At 37.8% G+C, this 22,427-nt stretch overlaps 2 protein-coding genes across 7 annotated transcripts in view; both read left to right on the top strand.

Moving 5' to 3' along the window:
* FCHO2 (FCH and mu domain containing endocytic adaptor 2) overlaps positions 1-11,637 on the top strand; it is an 89,076-nt gene extending 77,439 nt beyond the window's left edge. The window contains exons 22-25 of the mRNA XM_081945202.1: positions 1,343-1,542; positions 4,544-4,608; positions 7,217-7,381; positions 8,788-11,637. Coding sequence (XP_081801328.1) covers positions 1,343-1,542; positions 4,544-4,608; positions 7,217-7,381; positions 8,788-8,810 — 453 coding nt within the window. The 3' untranslated portion in view covers positions 8,811-11,637. The remainder of the gene's footprint in view (positions 1-1,342; positions 1,543-4,543; positions 4,609-7,216; positions 7,382-8,787) is intronic.
* Positions 11,638-13,493: 1,856 nt separating this feature from the next.
* Positions 13,494-22,226, top strand: TMEM171 (transmembrane protein 171; the record flags this gene model as incomplete). 6 transcript variants are annotated; one of them, XM_081941945.1, is made up of 5 exons in its annotated part: positions 13,494-13,650; positions 14,368-14,476; positions 18,832-19,547; positions 20,748-20,889; positions 21,976-22,226. In XM_081941945.1, coding segments are annotated over exons 2-5 (924 nt in total). In that variant the 5' UTR covers positions 13,494-13,650; positions 14,368-14,411. The 6 variants fall into 6 exon arrangements, with proteins under 6 accessions (XP_081798071.1, XP_081798070.1, XP_081798072.1 ...); XM_081941944.1 differs by lacking the exon at positions 21,976-22,226 and having other exon boundaries at positions 20,748-20,893; XM_081941946.1 differs by lacking the exons at positions 14,368-14,476; positions 21,976-22,226 and having other exon boundaries at positions 13,501-13,650; positions 20,748-20,893.
* Positions 22,227-22,427: the final 201 nt, after the last annotated feature.

Genomic DNA, 22,427 nt, shown 5'->3' with positions numbered 1-22,427 from the left:
GCTGAGCCTGCGTCCCTTTCAGGCGCTCCGCTCCGCTGAGGAAACGTCTCCGTTCCCAGCCGAGCTGGTGGAGCGCAGGCAAGCGTCGTCGCGTCGCCAGGGGCGGGGCAAGAACGTACTTCCGGGTTTAGCGCCGAAAGGGAGCACGCAATCCGGTGCGATCCGGCAGGAACTCACCACTGGCCTGATGGTATGTTACAACCTGTGTGAAAATAAAACACTAATTAATTAAAAGTCACAAAACAAAGTATAGTTATAGCACCCAACTCAGCATGGAAGATTTGACCTTAGCCGTAACTACACCTCAACATGAAGCTGAATGCACAAAACAGTCGTCCAGCTGACTTCAATGGTCATATGGCATACATTATTTTAGGTATCCGGGTCTTAAAAATAAGCAATATTCTGAACTGAGTCTGCAAATGATTAACAACTGCTTAAAAAACAAGAAAGATGTCAGATTCTCAGAGTCCAGTTAAAACTTAAGCAATTGCATTTTTCACTAGGTGAATTTTTCAAAGATAGTCCTACTCATAATAATAAGTGTGAGTAATACTTATTGAGTAACAAGGCATATGTGAAGATAAAAAGGATCAATTAGTACACCAGTAACAGCTGGACAAAAACCTTCTTAATCATAACTGCACTTGAAGACTTACAAAAGCAAAACCCGGTACAGGAATTTTTCCAGTCTATGAATCTGATCTTTTGAATTGAATGTGTGCAGCCCCCATAAAAACAGGTAGATCCCTTTTTATTAGATGTTCATTAGATATTGATTAAAACTGCACCCATCTTGACATTTTGTTTTCCATTTTTATTCAATTTTTTAACAGTAGTTATTGAAAACTATATTTTGAACACTTCAAGAAAATGCAGAACTAACAGAATTCTCCTTTTCCAGGCTAGATGGTCAGGTGGGGGCATCAACAATAGTTTAATAATAGTGTTGCTGAGAAGATCCAATAGATTCAGCAAAAGCAATAAAAGAAGAATCGCGACTCCTCTTCACTAGTTCCTAATTTAATCATTTCCTAGGCCAGTCAAAGCTATTAGACCATCTTTGAAGCTTACAATATTTAACAATTTCCTATTACATAACATAGGTTAAGTAATAATAGGTTAAGTAATTCCAACCTAGGGCATTTAACTATACAATTATAATTAAATGATTATTAATACCAATAATGAAAACATCTCAAAATCTCTATTTTTATGAAATTAACTTTAATAATAATTGGCTCTTTAGAGACCAAAAGTACATGAAGTAGAAAATGAACTTTGGAAGTCATGAGATTTTTCAGAATTGATCCTAAAAGTAGTTATTTTATTATTTTTAAAGGTATTGTCAAACGGTATCCAGTCTACACCTCTGAACCTTGCCACATATTGGAAATGTAATGCTAGCACAACTGATGTAAGAGTTGATTACAAATACAATCCAGCATCTATGGCAATGCCAAATATGTTATCCAATATACAAGTCATCGTACCAGTTGATGGAGGTGTAATAAACATGCAGTCACTTCCACCAGCAAAATGGTAACTTTTTTTATTATTCATACTGCATTAAATTCATATTAAGATTCTTGTCGTATCTTCTAAAGCCATTTCTTAAATACATTGATTATTGATGCTTGAAGCAGTTCTCATGGAACTGAAAGAGGGAAGTGTTGTGAGACCAATGGGAACTTTATGATGGGGTAGCTATTACAGAAGCTTGGTTGATGCATAAAAAGAAATTTGCTGCAGGTCCATTTCTAAGGTGTCTAGTTACTGGATTGTGTAATTTTTGATCTACTGCTGCTTCTAGTTAATACAGTATCTGTCTGGAATAAGACTTCATCTGTCCACAATATTTTGGTACCGCCCTACCTGGTGTGTAAAACTGAAACCTGTTTGGATAGTGGTGGGTATTGGCCTTGTCAGAGATTTATCTTCTGGATTTTAGGTCTTGCAGAAGTCTAGGCATGAATGATTGCTCTTTGCATGATGAGATGCAGTACTGTAGTGGTACATGGATGCAGAATAATATAGGCCTGGCTTTGGAAATGAGGAAGAAGAAATAAGCAAACCTGTGGGGGAGGGGGAAAGTTTGAGACTACACAGTCCTGAGAAAAAAGCTTTTGACAGATTTTCAAGATTGTTGTCAGTCCTTTGACCTACGCATTGTCAAGAAACAGGCATCGCAGGGATTCCAGTAACGTTTTTAAAATTGTTGTAGGATAGAATAACAGTATATTGAAAGTCTACCTGAGGCTATTTTGAGTTACTTTCATATGTTTTTTCTCAGAACTGTGTAGTCTTTTTGGAAAATTCCTCCCCCCACCTTTTAACCATTTGATAATTCTTTCCTCATTCCCATTCTTCTCAATGAATGAAAGTATTTTTATGTGACACTGAACTGTAAGGACAAGTTGAGATAACTGCTAGTGTAGTATCCAACTTACCCAGCAATGGCTCTTTTTAAATTTCTGGATCTTATCATAGGACTGTTGGTGATTTCTATGCTGTTAATGCTGGAGATCTATAGCTTCTTTGTCATTGAATGAGTATAAAGGTGATTAAGATTCCATGGCACTCATGAGCTTGTCCTAAACCAGGGATGTCAGACTCAAGGCCTGCAGGCTGGATTCAGCCTGCCGGGTTCTTAAATGTAGCCCGCGGGCCAGCATGGAAATAGCAAAGGACCGGCCCATGGTGTCTCTGGCAACAAAAATGAGTCACGGGGGATCGTGTCCCCTTTTGGTCTGCACGGTGCTGCAGGAGGCATCTATCCTGTCTCCCCTCCCCCCCAACCCCAGCCAGCCCACGGAAAACTACATTGCTGATCTGGCCCTAGAAGAAATCCAGTTTGACATCCTTGTCCTAAACAATCTTGGCTCCTGTGTATCTTGTGCACAACACTTGTTTATGATTTACAATTATTCCAGTGTTGTGTGCCTTTAGGATTTAACATTTGTATGAAACTGCCGGAAAAGATATTCCACTGGTTTGGATTGAAATGCCAATAGTATGCTGATGGTACTGAATTACAGTATATATAATCACCCTGGCCTTAACCAGAGATGATTTGGAAACCTTGAATGAGTATCTGAAGTTTGCAAGGTCCTGGATGGGCCAAAATAATTTTAAATTCCATTCAAGCAAGACAGAATTCCTTTCCATGCAAAAATATCTCAGCTTATTGGCTACCCTGATGATTTCTCTAGAAGGGATCATTACTCTCTGAAAGAGCAAGTCCACAATTTAGGGATTACCTTAGACTCATTGAGACAACAGATAAAAGCCATAGCCAAAGTATTCCTCATTCAGCTAAAGTGATGCACCAGTTACTGCCCTATTAGAATTGTGAGACTTATACCCACATTACCATCTATATCAGTGATGGCGAACCTTTTTTGACTCGCGTGCCACAAGTGGGGGGAGCGCAGGGGGGTCGAGTGCGGGCGTGCCGCACCCATATTGCAATGTGTGACCCCCCAGTGCGCATGTGCTCACAACGCACGAACCCCCCCCCCCATTTTACATGCTTTTTTCGCCCTCCCCAGGCTCCAGGGGCTTTATAGGAGCCTGGGGAGGGCGAAAGGAGCCTCCCCCAACCCCACGGAGGCCCTCCGAAGGCTTTAGGGACCGTCTGGAGGCTTCCCTGATGCCTTCGGAGCGCTTAAAACCACCCTCAGAGCAAACTCCTGGTTGCTCGGAGGGTGGTTTTAAGCGCTCCGAAGGCATCAGGGAAGCCTCGGACGGTCCCTGAAGCCTTCGGAACGCTTAAAGCCACCCTCCGAGCAACCCGGAAGTCACTTCCGGGTTGCTCTGAGGGTGGTTTTAAGCGCTCCGAAGGCGTCAGGGAAGCCTCCGGACGGTCCCTGAAGTCTTCGGAACGCTTAAAACGACCCTCCGAGCAACCCGGAAGTCACTTCCGGTTTGCTCGGAGGGTGGTTTTAAGCATTCCGAAAGCTTTAGGGACGGTCCCTGAAGCCTCCGGGGGGGGGGGAGGCTCTTTTCACCCTCCCCAGGCTCCTATAAAGCCTCTGGAGCCTGGGGAAGGCGAAAAATAGCTTTTAAAAAGGTGAACTGGCATGCGCGCTGGCCAGCTGACAGGGCAGCGCCTCGCGTGCCCTGACAAATGGCTCCACGTGCCACTTGTGGCACGCATGCCATAGGTTCGCCATCACTGATCTTTTTTAACATTGGGCTGCCTTTGACCATATATTGGAAACAATATTAGTGCACAATACAGCAATTAGGGTATGAGAACTATATTTGTCATATATCACCAGTTATTTGGTTGTCTCATAGGCTACCAGTTAGTTTCTGAACCTAATTCAGAGGCTTGTTATCACTTAAAATCCATGAATAGCTTGGCTCTAAGGTTACATTAAGGACTGTCTTTTCCAGAGGGAATATCTAAAATCTGCTTGAGTCTGGAGTCCAATGCATACTTGCATTGTATTTTTAATTACTTGAAAAATTGTCTAAGATAATAGATGCAGAGTAGCAGTGTGGAGAACTGCCAATATATATATATATTTTCTTACAGGAACTCAGAGCAGATGAAAGCTTTGTGGAAATTAACTAGTCTTTCAGAAAAATCAGAAAATGGCGGTAAGAAGAAATCTTTTACGTTAACTATTATAGATTAGAAAATTACCATTGGTATTTTGACCAAAAAAAACCAATTAACAACATATATTCTGGTATATGGAAATATAAATAATTATTTTCTCCCCAAAGATAGTTTTATGATGGATTTTTTTCCTCAACACTATCATATTTTGCAATAATTTATTTATTTAGAACATTTATATATCAAAACTGACATTGAGCCTTATCTATCTTTTTTCATTACAGCATAATAAATTATGAGTATATACTGTATTGAGTTGCAGAAAAATAAGTGTTATCAACATCTCAATATAGAATAGCCTTAAAAACACAAGAAAAAAAATGGAGTAATTTAAACTACAGTCAATTTAAAATAAAACATATGCTTTGGTTCACCATATTGAAATGAGATCTTCTTAAGCAAGTGATATAGGTGTAGATCAACTAAACAGACATTTTTGTATGTCACTTTTGATCTGAGATTTATACCAGATTGATCTATGTGTATACACTTGTATGTGTGTTTGTATGTATGCATGAGCCACAATAAAGAAAGGTATAACTAATCTTATATATTTTAAAAGATTAAAGAACAACTCTTGATACATATGCTAATTAATTAATACATATGTTAATAGAAACATGAGATTCAATAGGAAATATATGAAATTACTCCAGTCAATTGAATAGCCAAGTAAATTAAAAAATTATTGTAAAATGACAATATATTTTAAGAACAATTCTTACAATGTCATCTATTTATACAGTGGGGCAAAAAAGTATTTAGTCAGCCACTAATTGTGCACATTCTCCCACTTAAAAAGATGAGAGAGGCCTGTAATTGGCATCATAGGTAGACCTCAACTATGAGAGACAAAATGTAAAAAAAAAAAAAACAATCACATTGGCTGATTTGGAAAGAATTTATTTGCAAATTATGGTGGAAAATAAGTATTTGGTCACCTACAAACAAGCAAGATTTTTGGCTCTCATAGATCTGTACCTTCTTCTTTAAGAGGCTCCTCTGTCCTGCACTCATTACCTGTATCAATGGCACCTATTTGAATTTGTTATCAGTATAAAAGACACCTGTCCACAACCTCAAACAGGCACACTCTAAACTGCACTATGGTGAAGACCAAAGAGCTGTCAAAGGACACCAGAAACAAAATTGTAGACCTGCACCAGGCTGGGAAGACTGAATCTGCAATAGGCAAGCAGCTTGGTGTGAACAAATCAACTGTGGGAGCAATAATTAGAAAATGGAAGACATACAAGACCACTGATAATCTCCCTTGATCTGGGGCTCTCACCCCGTGGGGTCAAAATGATCACAAGAACGGTGAGCAAAAATCCCAGGACCACACGGGGGGACCTAGTGAATGACCTGTAGAGAGCTGGGACCAACGTAACAAAGGCTACCATCAGTAACACACTACGTCGCCAGGGACTCAGATCCTGCAGTGCCAGACGTGTCCCCCTGCTTAAGCCAGTACATATCCAGGCCCATCTGAAGATTGCTAGAGAGCATTTGGATGATCCAGAAGAGGATTGGGAGAATGTCATATGGTCAGATGAAACCAAAATAGAACCGTTTGGTAGAAACACAACTCGTCGTGTTTGGAGGAGAGAGAATGCTGAGTTGCATCCAAAGAACACCATACCTACTGTGAAGCATGGGGGTCGCAACATCATGCTTTGGGGCTGTTTCTCTGCAAAGGGACCAGGACGACTGATCCATGTACAAGACAGAATGAATGGGGCCATGTATCGTGAGATTTTGAGTGCAAACCTCCTTCCATCAGCAAGGGCATTGAAGATGAAAAGTGGCTGGGTCTGTCAACATGATAATGATCCCAAAAATACCACCCGGGCAACGAAGGAGTGGTTTCGTAAGAAGCATTTCAAGGTCCTGGAGTGGCCTAGCCAGTCTCCAGATCTCAACCCCATAGAAAACCTTTGGAGGGAGTTGAAAGTCCGTGTTGCCCAGCGACAGCCCCCAAACATCCCTGCTCTAGAGGAGATCTACATGGAGGAATGGGCCAACATATCAGCAACAGTGTGTGCCAACCTTGTGAAGACTTACAGGAAATGTTTGACCTCTGTCATTGCCAACAAAGGATATATAACGAAGTATTGAGATGAACTTTTGATATTGACCAAATACTTATTTTCCACCATAATTTGCAAATAAATTATTTCCAAATCAGCCAATGTGATTGTTTGGTGTTTTTTTTTACATTTTGTCTCTCATAGTTGAGGTCTACCTATGATGCCAATTACAGGCCTCTCTCATCTTTTTAAGTGGGATAACTTGCACAATTGGTGGCTGACTAAATACTTTTTTGCCTCACTGTAAGAACACTGTGCTAAACATCATCTACTGTTATGTTGCTGTAATAAAATTGGCTGATTGTGTTAGTGTTTTGCAGCAAATCATAATGAAGAATTTTGAGGCACTTTCAAGGTGAAAAGAAATGTTACTGGAGAAACTTTTGTAGATTTTTTAAAAATGTATTATCAGTAGTCAAAAGATCACTTGTATTTTAGTACTTATGCTAATAAGCAGACTTCTTGATTATTTCTCTCTCTCTTCCCTCCTGAATAGGCTCTGGCTCTCTCAGAGCTAAATTTGACCTTTCTGAAGGACCCAGTAAGCCAACAACACTTGCAGTGCAATTTATCAGTGAAGGAAGTACCCTTTCTGGAGTAGATGTTGAATTAATAGGCACTGGCTATCGGCTTTCCCTGATTAAGAGGAGGTTTGCCACTGGTAAGAAGGATAATGTTCTTCTGAGGATAACCTATAGAGCTAATTTGTAATGTCTGACAATCATTGGTGATAAGAGAACCAAGGTGGCTTGACAAGAGCCGAGGTGGCACAGTGGTTAAAGTGCAGTACTGCAGGCTACTTCAGCTGACTGCTAGCTGCAGTTCAGCAGTTCAAATCCCACTGGCTCAAGGTTGACTCAGACTTCCATCCTTCCGAGGTGGGTAAAATGAGGACCTAGATCTGTGATGGTGAACCTATGGCAAACGTGCTACAGGTGACACACGGAGCCATTTCTGAGAGCACACGAGGCGTTGCCCTGTCAGCTCCAGCGTGGAGCTGATTTTCAGCCTTGATTTTCGTCCGTTTTTTGCCCTCTCCAGGCTCCAGAGGCTTTCTAGGAGTCTGGGGAGAGTAAAAAAATTGCCCAACGCACAAACCAGAAGTTCAGGAATAGACTTCCGGTTTGTGCATTGGACTGTTTTTCGCCCTCCAGAGGCTTCAGGAAAGCCTCCTGAAGCTCCGGAGGGAGAAAAACATCCCAATGGGCAACCTGGAAGTCCGTTCCCAAACTTCCGGTTTGCATGTTTTTCGCCCTCCCCAGACTCCTAGAAAGCCTCTGGAGCCTGAGGAGAGCAAAAAACAGACCTACCGGGCCCACCAGAAGTCAGAAAATGGGCTGTTTCTGGCTCCGGGAAGGGGGGGTGAGGCCATTTTCGCCCACCCCAGGCTCCTAGAAAGCCTCTGGAAAGTATATAGAAGTATATAGACGTATATAGAAGTAAGAAAGTACATAAGTCTATGTGCTGTTGCTATATAGAATCATAAGGGTAAAACTTTTTGTAATAGATGTTTACAGTTCTATAATCCTGTTATCAGGTTGTTTTTCAAATTTATAAGGCTACCCACTGCATAAAAAGGTGACACTGGGTGGTGTGGAACAAAGTTATTAAGTTAGAAGTTAGAAAAAGTTAGAAAAAATGTGTATACTAATTTTGCATTTTGATTAAAACATGTTTGTGTGTGTGTGTGTGTGTGTGTGTGTGTGTGTGTAATACAGGTAGTAAGTACTGTCTTTTCTGCCCATTCTTCTGGTTCATGTAACAGTTCCACACCCGGAAAAACTCTCCTCCTATGTGTAAGGGCAGCAGAGGGCTTTGCATGATAAAGCACACCAGGTTCCTTGGCTGCAACTAACCAATTCTTCCATCCTTGGAGCCTGGGAGGAAGTGGAAGGATTCATGCCATTCATGAAATCCTAATTTTAGATGGAAGGTCAGAGATCATCACTATGAGGACTGAAGTAAACAGCCCAGGGTGGCAAAACATGTGGAAGTCTCGTTTAAAAAATTACTTTCCTATTAATGTTGTTTATTGAGATACTAACTGGGTCTTTTTATGTCTTTCAGGACGATATATGGCAGATTGCTGAACAGCCTGTTAAGAAAACTAAGTTATTTTCCAATGAATAAGAAGTTTATTCAATCTCTTACTATCTTTCCAACACTATTTTAACATGCATTAATTTTTGAAAACACATTGCATAGTTTTTGGAGTTTATACCCAACAAAATGCACTTTTGAAAATAAGTCAGTTTAAAAAATATTCTGTTTTGAAATAGCACTGAAATGAACTCCAACAATATAGAAAATCAGTTGCAATACTGAAACAAGATACTGAAATACTTAATAGTAATGTAGCCTCGGAGCCAAATAGCAGTTATGTGTGGTATTTAAAGTGTGTGATGCTTTGTGATATCTTAAACAAAACTATATTGTAGCTTTCTATAAATATTACTGAAGTATATTTTTCAATATTGCCATTCCATAAACAAAACAGTGGCAAAGTATTTTTTTTTGTTTTCACACTTGCATATTCATGTGTCATATCTTATTAGAGATTATCTATAAAAATAACTTTATTTCCATATATCATACATAATTAAATGACCAGTGTTTTATAATAGATGGTTTTTAATGTAAAGTGCAATGGTTTTTTAAAATTGCAATGTACAACAGAGTTATTTACTTCTGCCATTAGTTAACATGATGGGAGTTGTAATTTTAATTAATGCTGTAGATTATTTATTTTTATATGAAATGTGTAATGTTTGTGCCTTTTCAAAGCTGTGCCTGTCAAATATTTATGTGCTTCTCATTTCTTGTTTTAACTAACTAGATCTTCCAATTAGTAAACTTGAAGGAAGTAATCTTATGCTTACAGAATGGAAGAATCAGTTGTGTTCTATCTTCCATGTACCCCTCAAATTTGCTAGGGAGGCTCTTCAGGACTTCTGGTGTCGATTTTGTGGGGTCATGAGGCATTTAAAGTGGGAAGGAGAAGCCAACCAGCACACTACAATTTCTTTCTCTGGAAGATAGGCACAATTGGATATAACCTGGCATTTGAAAATCAAAACAGAAAATAGCCTTTAAAATAACTTCTGTTGGGTTAAATGCAATAAATGCAGCCATTACAAAAGAAACCTTTTAACTTTTGTCAGTTACCATATAGTATCAACATTTAAAATATCACCAAAGATGTGTAAAATCCTGACACTGAATTAAATTTTAAAATAATAAAAAATGCTACACTTCTGAAAAGTGTAGAATTTCCTAGCTACAAAAAGCTGAATTTCATATGCTTTCAAACATATACAATGGATTTAAAGTGTTGCTTATGAGCAGCAATGTTGTTTTAAAGGTCTATTTTAAGTAAAACAAAAATAATTATTGATAATTTCAATAAATGTTTTATGACCACAAATAAAGAAGCAGGTAATAGCCCTAATACAAAGAAAGTGACCCATTTAGATAAGTTTGACACAAATCCTGTTTTTAGAATTTATATGCCTTTAAAAGATTAAATGTAAAAGTCAAAAGTTATTAGGGCGGGTGAATTATATAGCCAACATCACCAGAAATTAAGTACTTTTTTCAAATACTAGTTGCTAACAAAACCATACATGAAAATCACTAACTCAGTGGATTAATGAATAAAATAGTGGATAAATACATCAGTGTTCTATATGGCCACTAAATTTTGTTGAATCCTTAGCACACTACAAATAAAGCTAGATGTATTCTGTTCTATTGACAAGAAAGTAATGAATACCTAGGATAAATGGGATATCTTTTCCTCCCTTTTGTGAGACCATTAATTTCCTACCAGAAGTGGAGGGAAAGTATCAGTGATATTTGGGGGGGGGATCAGACACCTAAGATGTGGCTGTCTTATTTTTAAAGATACATGGATCTTTTTTTTTTTAAAGAAATAAACCTTGGCCATCACTTCATGTGACAGATAGACCTTCAGCAGCCCAGCAACATTCATTCTTTAGCTGTGATATAAATGTCTCAGAAAGATACTACATTATGACATTGTAATGTACAAGATACTCTGGCTCATTATTGGGATGGGGGGAAATGGCAGCTAAATTTTTTTTCCTTAAGAAAAAAAAGCCACTTTATCTTTGATTTTCAACTCTGGCGTCTCACTCAAAATTCTTCAGTTTTACATTTTTAACCAAAAATGAATCCAATTGTAATTGTTTTCAGACAAATACTGAAAAGCATGAATAATTCATAGATTAATAACTGATTATAGAATTGCAGTCAAAAATTAGCTTATATATTTGCCTTGTTTTATAAAAAAAACTAAGATTCCATTAGAGTACTACACAGTGAATTTTTATATTGTAGAATAAAATGTTTTGATGGAATTTTTAACAAATTGAGATTTTAGATGGTACAGACTTTTAATGGATTCTTAATCGTAATCTGCTAATACAATCAACAACTAACTGAACAGTTCAATAACTTTTGAAAGTCAGTCTGTTTTATCTTCCATTTTAATCATGCATTCTTTCTAAATTAGTGCTAAATTTCAGCACCTTCTAGCCTTACTACCAAATGTTCTCAAATACATATTCACAAAGGCTGCAGGTTATAATTTTTGAAGCCATGCAACTTTATAATTTTTTTAAAAAAATCTATATCTAAATATAGGTATAGATGTGTATAAATAAAACCTATCTCGTGGAAATTTCATGTAGCAAGCTGGATCTTGCTTGTTTATAAAGATATCGCCTTTGTAGCTGCCTCTTGGGAGAATTTGTAAACTCAAATCTGAAGGGTCTACAGGTTCTACAAACTGTAAATTAAAGCAATATAAATCTTAGAAAAATTGTAAATACATCTGATCTTTTACAAAAAATGTTTTAAAAATTGCACCTATAATAAACATGTAATATATAACAATCTGATTGTTGCTGTTTATATGATTTCATACATTATGCAGAAGCGTTCCATGGACAGTCTTCAGATAAAATATAATTTGATTCTGTTTCACTGTTAAAATTTGTTCTTTTTCTACATATTTTTCAGCACTGTTATGGCTATAGGTTTATGAGCTTACTACTACCAGACAACATCAGTGTTTTTTCCAGTTTACTAGTATCAGAATGTAAGAAAAAGTAGTCGGTTCCTGTTTTCTTTTAGTTGTTTGTGAAATAATAAAAGTCCTCTCATTCCCATTGTATACAGAAAGAAAGAAATGGTTAAGCTCCCAGCACCTTCATTTTTTTAAACATTTTTGTATTTCTCTGTGATTTGGGAAAACAATTAGATGTGCAGCTATGAAGATAATGTAGTAAAATATACATTTTAAAATGTAAACTAATTCCTGTAATTCCCCAATAGTTTTTTCCTCCACTGTAATACAATAGTATACCATCCATGAAGTTGATATGAAAGTACAGTATGTGAGCAGTTTTGCAATCAAGAATATTTCTCCAGCTACGGAAACCATAGATACATATTGCCATATTGACTAGAACACTAGATTATATGAAGTTCTGGTAAACATGCAGAAAGTGGCCTCTAGATAGTGAGTGAATTGCGCCACAGGTATGGGAAGAATTGCTTCCAGTAGAAAGATGGATCGTTCACAGTTCAAAACTAAATTTATTGCAGTTTGCCAAAAAATAGAAGAGAATGAAAAAAGTCCCAAAACAATTTTCTTGAGAATTAATGGGGGACAGTAGTTGTCCTGAAAACCTCCATTAGAAAATGCTCTAGATTTACCTAGTGCTAAATAATTTATGTATCTATAGCTGTCATATTAGAAAATTATGGATTATTTGCCTGATATAAAAGTTATATAGTTATCGCTGGTCAAATTGGAGACCTGCAGTCATTAGATAGACACCTGCAGGTATTAGCATCTTTCAAATAATTATTTTAGTATGCCTGGTCTTCCTATCCAAACTCAAAATATTTCACTTTATTTTACAAGGCAGCAATTCTGATTCATGTAAACCAAGAAATTTTTCCCTTGTACACAACTGTAGAATTTTCACCTGCAGTTTGAATGATTTAAGCATAACAAAATTCCCTAAATTAGGCATCAGTTCCATGCAGAAAAGCAATTCATTGGGTCTCACATAGACAACAAATAAGATATTCCTCTTATAATGAACTACCATTGGGATTCCTCAGCTATAGTTGCAATGCCATCCCTGCCTCAATTACAGCTAACATCTGTAGGTATGTTATCCGTCATACCAACATTTAATATTTCTAAAATGTCCGAAGAAACCAATATTCAACAATCACCCAAGATGTTTGCTGTTAAATACTGTAAAAGCTTTCTGTATTTTACCCCAGGCCGAAAAAAGTTGGAAGTTTTTTTTTTTTTTGTATTCTGTTACATAATTCTTTCCTGCTGCATGCACGGAACATGATGAACGTTTTTAGCCTCCCCTCCTCTCTCCCAAAATCCGAAAAAGATGAAAGCTGTTTTTTTTGGGGGGGGAAGTGATGCACCTTGTTAAAAGTTTTCTCCTGGGCATGCAGTTGCTAGCTTGCACCTGCAAACTCCGCTCGTGCACGCCACGCTTTAAAATGCCGCCTTGCCTTCCTCCCAAAATCCGAAGAGAGGGAGGGAGAAGAGGCTGCTTTCTACCCTTTCCGCGGCTCCCTCTCGGCACCGCCTGTTTGGGAAGGAGGGAGCTTCACCCCAGAGGGCGCGCGCGCGATTTGCTCTCCCGGCGCGGCCGCTGGGACTCGACTTTGGGGTGGGGGGGCGGGGGAAAGGATTCGGGAGCGGCTGCGGAGGAAGGACCCAAGCGGGGAGGGAAACCGCGGGAGCGTTGCGGCTCAAGGTCACCCCGGGCGTCAGCAAACCGGCACCTTCGGCCCGAGGAAAGCGCCCGGTTTCCCGGCCCCCACGACGCAGAAGCAGAACCCATCGAGAAAGGAGAAGAGTCCGGGGTAAGGTAGCCCTATTCCAGCCTTGGGGAACGGGAGCGGGTGGGAGAAACGAACAGCTGGGCTTTTGCAGGCAGGAATGGCGGCTGGTGCGGAGAAGCGTTTTCTTTTTTCTTTCCCCCCCCTCGGATACTGAGAATCCCTTTTAAAAATCCCAGTATTTTTACTGGGAGACCGAGGCCGATGCTGGCGCCAGTGTCGCCGTAACTCCTCGATTGCGGCTTCTTCGCGCTGCCGCCATCCGTTCCCCAACGCCACTAAAAGAAAAACCTGTCAGAGCTGGTGGGTTTTGTTTTTCTTTGCTTTCTTTCTTTTTTTCTTTTTTACTTTGAAAGGTGAGGAGCTTATATTCGGTACGTGCAAGTTAGTCTTCAAACAGGTTATCTCCCCTCCACACACAAGTATTGCGTGTCGCGCACTCGAACTCTTTGTCCTTATAGCCCCCACAGCCATTGGGCATGCTGACTGGAGAAGGGGGGGGGGTTTGAGGGAAATCGAAGTATTTGGCCCAACACAGCTGGAGAGCATCAGGTAAGAGAGAGGCAGCTGACTTGTCAGTGTGATGTTTCGGTGATATATGGTCGGTGGGTTCATTTGAACTGGAATGCCAGAATTTGGGGGTGCTTTTTTCACGGGGGGGGGGGATGCCCTAGTTCACAAGTGCTATTCCAGTGAGGAAAAAAAATCCCGCCTCCAAACATACAGTATCCCATTTTGCAGATCCTGTTCCCTGCAAATACAAATGGTGATCCAAGCATTCCAGAATGTTGTGGTATCTGCTTGTCCTATATGCTTTAGGGACGACTGCTATCTGCCAATTGTGCATGATGTACGTATTTATGTTTTGTTGCTTCTGGTGGTGTTTTTGGCACAAGGCTGCCTTTCTTACTCAGAGGCTAGATCTCCTGTTGTGCCAGTATAGACGCTAAGATTGCTCTTTATACATCTCGTGAAATGGATTCCAATCTTTCAACACTGTGAGTGGATAGAGTAGATAAAGCAGAGAGTACTGTAAGATGCCTCATTTTATTCCAAAAAGCTGATATGACTATCCTAAAATTATTCAAAAGAGGTTGTGTTCCCAGATATTTCTACCTGATCAACTTAGCCATGATTAATTAAAATAACTCAAGTTTTATAAGTTTCCATGACACTGAACAGTAAAGACAGATACATATATAAATACATTCATGCTAAATTCACATAGTATAATAGACTAAAATGTGGTTGGTGTTCGGTGTGTCCTACAAGCATAGATTGACACTTCTAATATATCTGGATAGAAAAAGGTATGCAGTAATATTGCAAAAAATATCTGCTGACAGGAATTTGCTCTTAAGTGGCTTCTTTTTGCTGACAGCATAAAATAAATGAATGTTGTAGTATGACTAGCTAAGGATAGCTTCAGATATCAGAGGGAAAGTATGGCATATGCTCATGCACTATTTCTTAAGAATAAAATTACTCCTTGCTACAGTTGTTTATGTTTGTCCCCATTTTCACCTCTGCTATTAAATAACTACCTCTACTATATATGACAGTTGCATGGTGGCTGTTAGCATCTTGATCTTATTGATAGCTCCCTGATAGAGACAAATAGTTTCCTTACGATAATACAACTCTATTAACTTATTATGTATTTTGAAAACTACTCATTCTGTTCTACTTTATTTGAAGATAGAAATGTATAGTATCCCTAATGTCATTTAAATCTTTTTTTATTTGGGGGTGGAATAAAAATCACTTTTCAAAACTTAATGTTGCAGAGTATTGCATACGTTCTTTAGCTCAATCATTTTAATATTTCACAGAGTTTAAACAAACTGAAATTCTTTGAGTGTAATTACAATGTATAGTCAGTATGCTGTAGTCTACAAGATTTTTAAAGCTTGGCTTTAATTTTGTTGGTATTCTGGGGGATAATCGTGTTTCATATTTTTAGTTCTTGGCTAAATTAAGCTGTGATCTTGTACTTGCCTACATGGGAGTCAATTGCAATGGACTTGTTTCTGGATATATATATATATATAATTTCATCATACCAGTGAATTTCATGAAAATAATTTTAAAATAGTGATGATTTTGAGAATATCAAACTTTCACTATGAATGTTTAACATTTTGACAGAACTTCAAGCTAATTAATGTTACTTGTACAATTATTTCACTTTCAGAATTTATAATAAAAATAGACATTGCTTTTCTAGCATAATTCATTGGTCTACCATGAATTGCTTGTATCTCCCCCCCACCCCCCGGATTCTGAAAGCATTATGAAAATGTGGATGGATGGATGGATGGATGGATGGATGGATGGATGGATGATGGACAGAATGTATAGGTAGGAGAGCCAATGTAGTATTACAATTAAAATGCTAAGCTAGAAGGCTGTATAAAAGTTGGCTGGGTGATTTGCAGCCTGACACTCACTCTCAGCCTTAGCTTAGTAAATTGGAAACATCTATCTATTAATCTATATTGAATTGGCATGGCAGATTATGGTCCATAATTTTCAATAAAGAGGCTGGTGGATTGATTCATGTATATGTCTGTCTTTTAGCTGCACTACAAGATTGACCCATTTTATAAATGTAATTAAAAGGTCCATGTTTTAATGTTTTGTTTTCATCTTTGAACTAAACAGTTGCCAAAATACAGAAAAAAATATAAGATGTCTAGATTAGAAGAAACTGGATGAGGGTGTATATTATTTTTACTTTTTATAATAGTTTAAAGCTATGTCCTTTGCCTCCAAACTTAATTTTAAGTAGATGTTCATAGAAATTGCATAGTTTATAAACTAATCTGATTGCACCAGGGCTTTAACTTTGAGAGGCTAAATAATTGTGAACCAATGAATGATATAGCCCTGTATCTTGCACTTATTAGGAACTTGTTGCTGCATTTTTCACAATTTTGGATTCTGATAGTTTTTAAGGACAGCTCCATTTATAACATTTGGTAGTTAACATAAAGTATAACCATCTCTGAGTTGTTGAAAATTATATATGGTACCAGCAAAAAAAACTCCACTAATTCAAAATATACTTCTCAACTAAATAGGTATGTTGATATGATTTCAGAAATAATTGTATACAGCATATGTAAACTCAATTATACATTGTTTCTGTGAGAACATATTGGATACAGAATGAGAAAAATTCAGCAAGAATGTATATTTTCTATGGATGAATTTTGCTAAAAAAAAGGAGTGTGAGGATGATTAATGAGAAATAAATGTGATTAGAATCTGACAAATTCATTAAGCCAGTCCTGTCAATTCTATTCTGAAAGAAGGAATACTATAATAAAAAAATCCAATCTGTCTAGTCTTGTTTTCCTTAAGACACTCTCCAGATAGTTCAACTACAAAACTCATCATTTATGGGTCAAAATGATATAACTTATAGCCAAGACGTCTGCAAGGCACTACAGTGAGATAGGCTAAAAAAATTCATGTTCCCAATTCCACAATTTACAATAATGAGAAATGAAACTGCTGCTTTGTAGTCACTGTGCATCACATATATGAGCTTGTAGATCTGTTTAAAGTCTAAAAGGAGAATTATTGTTAAAATGTAATTACTGATAAAATGTAAAGTTGCCTCAAAGAGTAAGAATAATATTGAAGAATCTAAAAGCTAAGTAGGATCTGATTGGTTAGTACTTGAATGACTGACAGACAGACCAATCTGGATGATAGACCACCAGGAAGTAATCAGAGCTGTAAGATAAAATGGGAAGTGAAAACAAAAACACAGAATGTAGGAACTATCAGACAACTTCCAAGTTGTTGCCAGGAAAAATACATGAGAAGATACCAAGCATGACTCAAATAAGACTTTACCATATAAGAAATTTTGAAAGACATAAAGCCATGACTACTTGTATTTAACTAGTGTTTATTTTATTTTAATAGGGCCGACTAAAATGATGTTCTTTGACTTCTTGTTTAAGGTCATTTAAATTATTTCCCCTTCCAGTCTAGAAAGTCTCTTTCCGTACTTGCATTCTAATAGTGTATCTGCTTAGTTAGTCTACATTATGCTTGTAGCAAGAGCAGCGTCCTGGCATAGTGGTGACAATATTCTCTTGCTGCACGGAAGGTTGAGAGTTCAATCCTAGATAGTGGCAAATGGTTTCTGTTCTAGGGCACAAAGAAACAATATCTTCTGCAAACTCCATGTAGGCATCAGGAAGGATATCTGATCAGTAAATGCTTAGCTCCATCCAGTTGCCCCAACTCTACTCAAATAGAAACGAAATGGTCGTAAAAGGGAGATTATTTGGGATTGATTTCAGTATGATTATCTTAGAATGACTCATTGGAGAAGAGCCTAATGCTGGGAAAGATTGAGGGCAAAAGAAGAAGTGGATGACCGAGAATGAGGTGGCTGGATGGAGTCACCGAAGCAGTCGGCGTGAGCTTAAATGGACTCCAGAGGATGGTAGAGGACAGGAAGGCCTGGAGGAATGTTGTTCACGGGGTCATGATGGGTCAGACACGACTTTGCAGCTAACAACAACAATTTTATTAGAATTTTCTAATAAAAATCAGAATTCAATTCCGATAATAGCCAGTTTGTGGTGGAATCTCCATTTAGAGAGTGGGGAGGTGTGAATCCTTGCAGAGCAGGAAACAGCATAGGCCTTATCTCTCCCACAGTCCCTGAAGCCTTATCTGACTGTTCCCAAGATAATGCAGTCTGTCTGGCAAGAAGCTAGTAAATAGGCATTGTAACAATAAAGAAGCGTAAATCTATTTCCTTAGGCTTGACACGGTCTCATTAAAAGTAGTTTTAGTCTCCCTCTGGAGTTGATTTCCTATTTGCGCTGATCTACCTAATAGTGCTAGTACTAGGAAGGAAGGAATGATTTGGAAGTTCTTGTCTACTGTAAACTTGTTTTAATCTGAGCTTCCTTTTACTGCGGTTATTAAAGTCAGACTCACTTCCAGAACGGGCAAAAGATTTCCACTGACTTTCTTTTGTCATATCTCATATTTCTGACTGTTCTTTGTTTTTGTTCTAGAGCTAATAATATTGCACTGGAATACTTTTGGTGTCCACCAAACTAAGCAGGAACAGGTTAATCTTATTTCAACTTTGAAGTTCTATGTCAAGGATAATCAGTGTGTTTTCCTTTAATGGCCTAATTGTATTTATCTTTTTGTTTTAATTTCCAGGCCTATTAAAGAGTTATGCCATTCTGATCTTCATAGAAGAAAACATATTCTATTTCACTTTGAAGGAGGATTTCTTATTGCAATAATAATGTATTCAGTTCCTCGCTCCCTATCTGGAATGGAAGGAGATAATGGGCATCCTAGGAAATTTATCTCTTTCCTTTTCGTTTTTGGCATTACATTGTTATGTGCTGGATTTTTGCTATCAATGTTTGTTTTGCAGACATGTCCAAGCGGAGCCTTTGGTGACTGTAAGGGAGCTTTCAAAATCATTGGGCCTCTGCTTGCAGTTGTTGGACTGGTTTGTATAATTTTGGCACAATCGAGAGCCAAAGATTATCTCAGAGATGTGCAATTGCAAGACGATCAGGTATATGGATTTGTTTTTTGTCGAGGAAATTGTCAGTTTGCTCAGTTCCTCGTGTTTGGGTTTTTATTTTTAACAAGTGGGATGCTTATTAGTGTCCTTGGCATATGGATTCCGGGATGCAGTCCAGGATGGCGCTATCAGCAGTTTAACCATAGCAACACATCTGGCATTGAACTCCAGGACTGTGGATTTCATTCTGTTCAAACTATGGGCCCTTTAATCGTGCTTATTGGATTATGTTTCTTTGTAATAGCTCACATTAAAAAGAAACAAAACTTAAACCTCATCCAAGAATCTTCGGTCAGTGAAGAACAACTGAACTCTGAATCATTTCAAGTTACAGTGGGTAAGTAAATAAACCCGCCAGATATTTTTATCGGTTATTAGGAGGCAACCCTTGATATCATGTCTCCCCCTTCATTCTAATTTATTTTATTCAGATGTGGTATTCAGCAGGTTCTGACCAGTTCTGGAGAACCGATAATGGAAATTTTGAGTATTTCGGAGAACCGGTAAATACCACCTCTAACTGGCTCCGCCCCCATCTATTCTTGCCTCCCGAGTCTCAGCTGATTGGGAGGGAATGGGGATTTTGCAGTAATCTTCCCTTGGAGTGGGGAGGGAATGGAGATTTTACAGTATCTTTCCCCTGCCACACCCACCAAGCCATGCCCACAAAACTGGTAGTAAAAAAACTTGGAATCTCACCACTCGTTTTATTAGTCATTTTAGAGAAATTATATAAACAGGGAAGAAAAAAGAAGGAAAGAAAGGGAGAAAACAGTGGGATACAAATAAGTAAACAAAGGATTCACAAATGTCAGAGAGATTTGTCATTTTCCAGGATACCATTAGTTGAGTTTGAGTAAGTGAATATATTGGTTAAAAGTTTGAAAGACATAAATAAACGTATTACTTTTATATAAACTTGTATGTCTTGGCGATAGAACATTTTTATTTCAGTTATATTCAATTATATCGTATTTCAATTATATTCAATACAGATAGTCCTCAACTTACAACTATTTATTTAGTGACCATAGAATAGAATAGCACTGAAAAAAGTGATTTATGACTGGGTTTTATTTAGGCTCTAGCAGCTGGCATATATTTATGGCAGTTGCAGTGCCCCAGGGTAATGTGATCCCCATTTACCTTCCCAGCCAGCTTCCGACAAGTAAAGTCAGTTGGGGGAAACCAGATTTGTTTAATGACCACATGATTCACTTAACAACTGCAGTTATTTGCTTAATAATTGTTGCAAATAGAGTTGCAAAATGGGGTGCAACTCAACTGCTTAACTGCTTTGGTTAGCAATGGAAATTTTGGGCTCAGTTGTGGCCATAAATCAAGGATTGCCTGTACATTATAAAACATAACTGTAATTATTTTGAAAAACTGAAATTAGTCTAAAGATATAAATTAAACATTCCAACTCATGTTGAATTTCTAGTGAAATATACTTTGGAAACATGGCTCTCTTATTTACTGCTGCAAAGAAATCTGCAGAAGATGTTGATTTTTAAGCATTCCCTTTCTTTTGCAGGTGATACTGTAATGGTTTTTCCTCCACCACCACCACCTTATTTTTCTGATTGTTCACCACAGACCATAACTCCTAGCTTGGTAACAAGCGAACTTATTTTAAATGAAAATCCTCCACCATATCACAGTATTTTTATTAACTGGTAAGGGTATTTCTGCTTTTAATTTTAGATACTTAACTGTTTTAAAAATAAGCAACAAATGATGCATGACTTGGGAGAAGCCATTGAGAGGCTTGGAATTAGGTTGGTGTGAACAGTAATTATTAATTCCTATTTGTATTGTCTATTTCTAAATTGGCTATTAGGCATGTAATGATTGAAAGATAATCCCACTTTAGCTACCTTCCTCTATTACTACAACTTTGTTTCTTTATTAATTCTTTGTTAAGTGTACCTGCTTTCAAGTTTTTTAAAACATTGAAGTAGCTATTAATGGATCTCTCACATCATGTCTGGATTGGTCTTAATATTTTGAGGTTTTATATATATATATAAAAGCTAAATCAAATAAGCACCTGCATACAGGACTGTCCTGACCTTCCTAAAAAAAGTCTGAGTATAAGTGAAGTTTACTTGGAAAAAAGACATTTAATTAATTATAATTAATTATAGATGATGATCTACATAGACAAATATATCAGGTGTAAAATTATATTTAGTGTTTGCATACTAGAAGAAGGGAGTGTTGAAATGATAATATCTGTGCCAGATGTCATTCTACCATATAGTGTATATAATCATAGAGTTGGAAGGTGTCCTTTAGACTAGGGATCCCCAACCTGCGGGCTGTGGACTGACACTGGGCCACAGCATGCTAGAAACCGGACCGTGAAAACAAAGCGCCATCCGCAGGATCAGACAGCACATGAAACCACGACCCCTCTGGTCTGCGGAAAAATCTCCCTCCATGGAACCAGTCCCTGGTGCCCAAAAGGTTGGGAGCCACTGATTTAGACCATCAAGTCCATTGTATAGCAATCCCAATTATAAGATCCTAGGTAGATGCTTGTCAGTAATTGCATGAATAGCTCATGTCATTTTCACTAACCTCATATATTTCTCACAGCTCCTTACAGTAAGTATATAAAGTTTATACTATTCTTATATTGTTTGTATTATTATAAAGTGTTATACTTGTTAGTATTATCGGCATCAGCATTAGCCATCTTAGATGAAATATGTAATATGTCTATGTCTAACATTTTTATTTTGTTATTGTTTTTTCAGAGTATTGAGTTGTGAATAAGAGGCCTACAGAGAGAATGAGTTCCACAGTATCAGAAAACAGTTTGCCTTCTAAAACTTAATCAGTTCATTGTCATTCCTCTGAGTCATCTCAGAATTACAAGGCAAAAGAAGCAGCTGTAAATAATGAATGTGTCTTGTCTTCCTCTCCCTTCCATACTCAGCTAATCCATTACCATCTGCTTATCACCAACTATAAGAAATATTCAGAGCTGAAGCAGAAAGACAGGGGAAGGAACAGGTATAAACAAAGACAAGAAAAGAAAGAACTACAGGAATTCCACATAAAAATAAGATGAAAAGAGAATGAAAAAGGCTACACCTACATTTTCTCAACCCATTAAAGAGAGCAGTAGGTTGTACATTAGGAACATGCAACCTTTTTCAAGTCAAAGGCTTCCACCAGACATATAGAATATTTTGGGGTTTTTACA

The sequence above is a fragment of the Natrix helvetica genome (genome assembly GCF_964273705.1).
Source record: "Natrix helvetica genome assembly, chromosome: 2".
In the NCBI taxonomy this organism is placed as follows: Eukaryota; Metazoa; Chordata; class Lepidosauria; order Squamata; family Natricidae; genus Natrix; species Natrix helvetica.
Note: the sequence above shows the minus strand (reverse complement) of the source record. Positions and strands in the feature narration are given on the sequence as shown.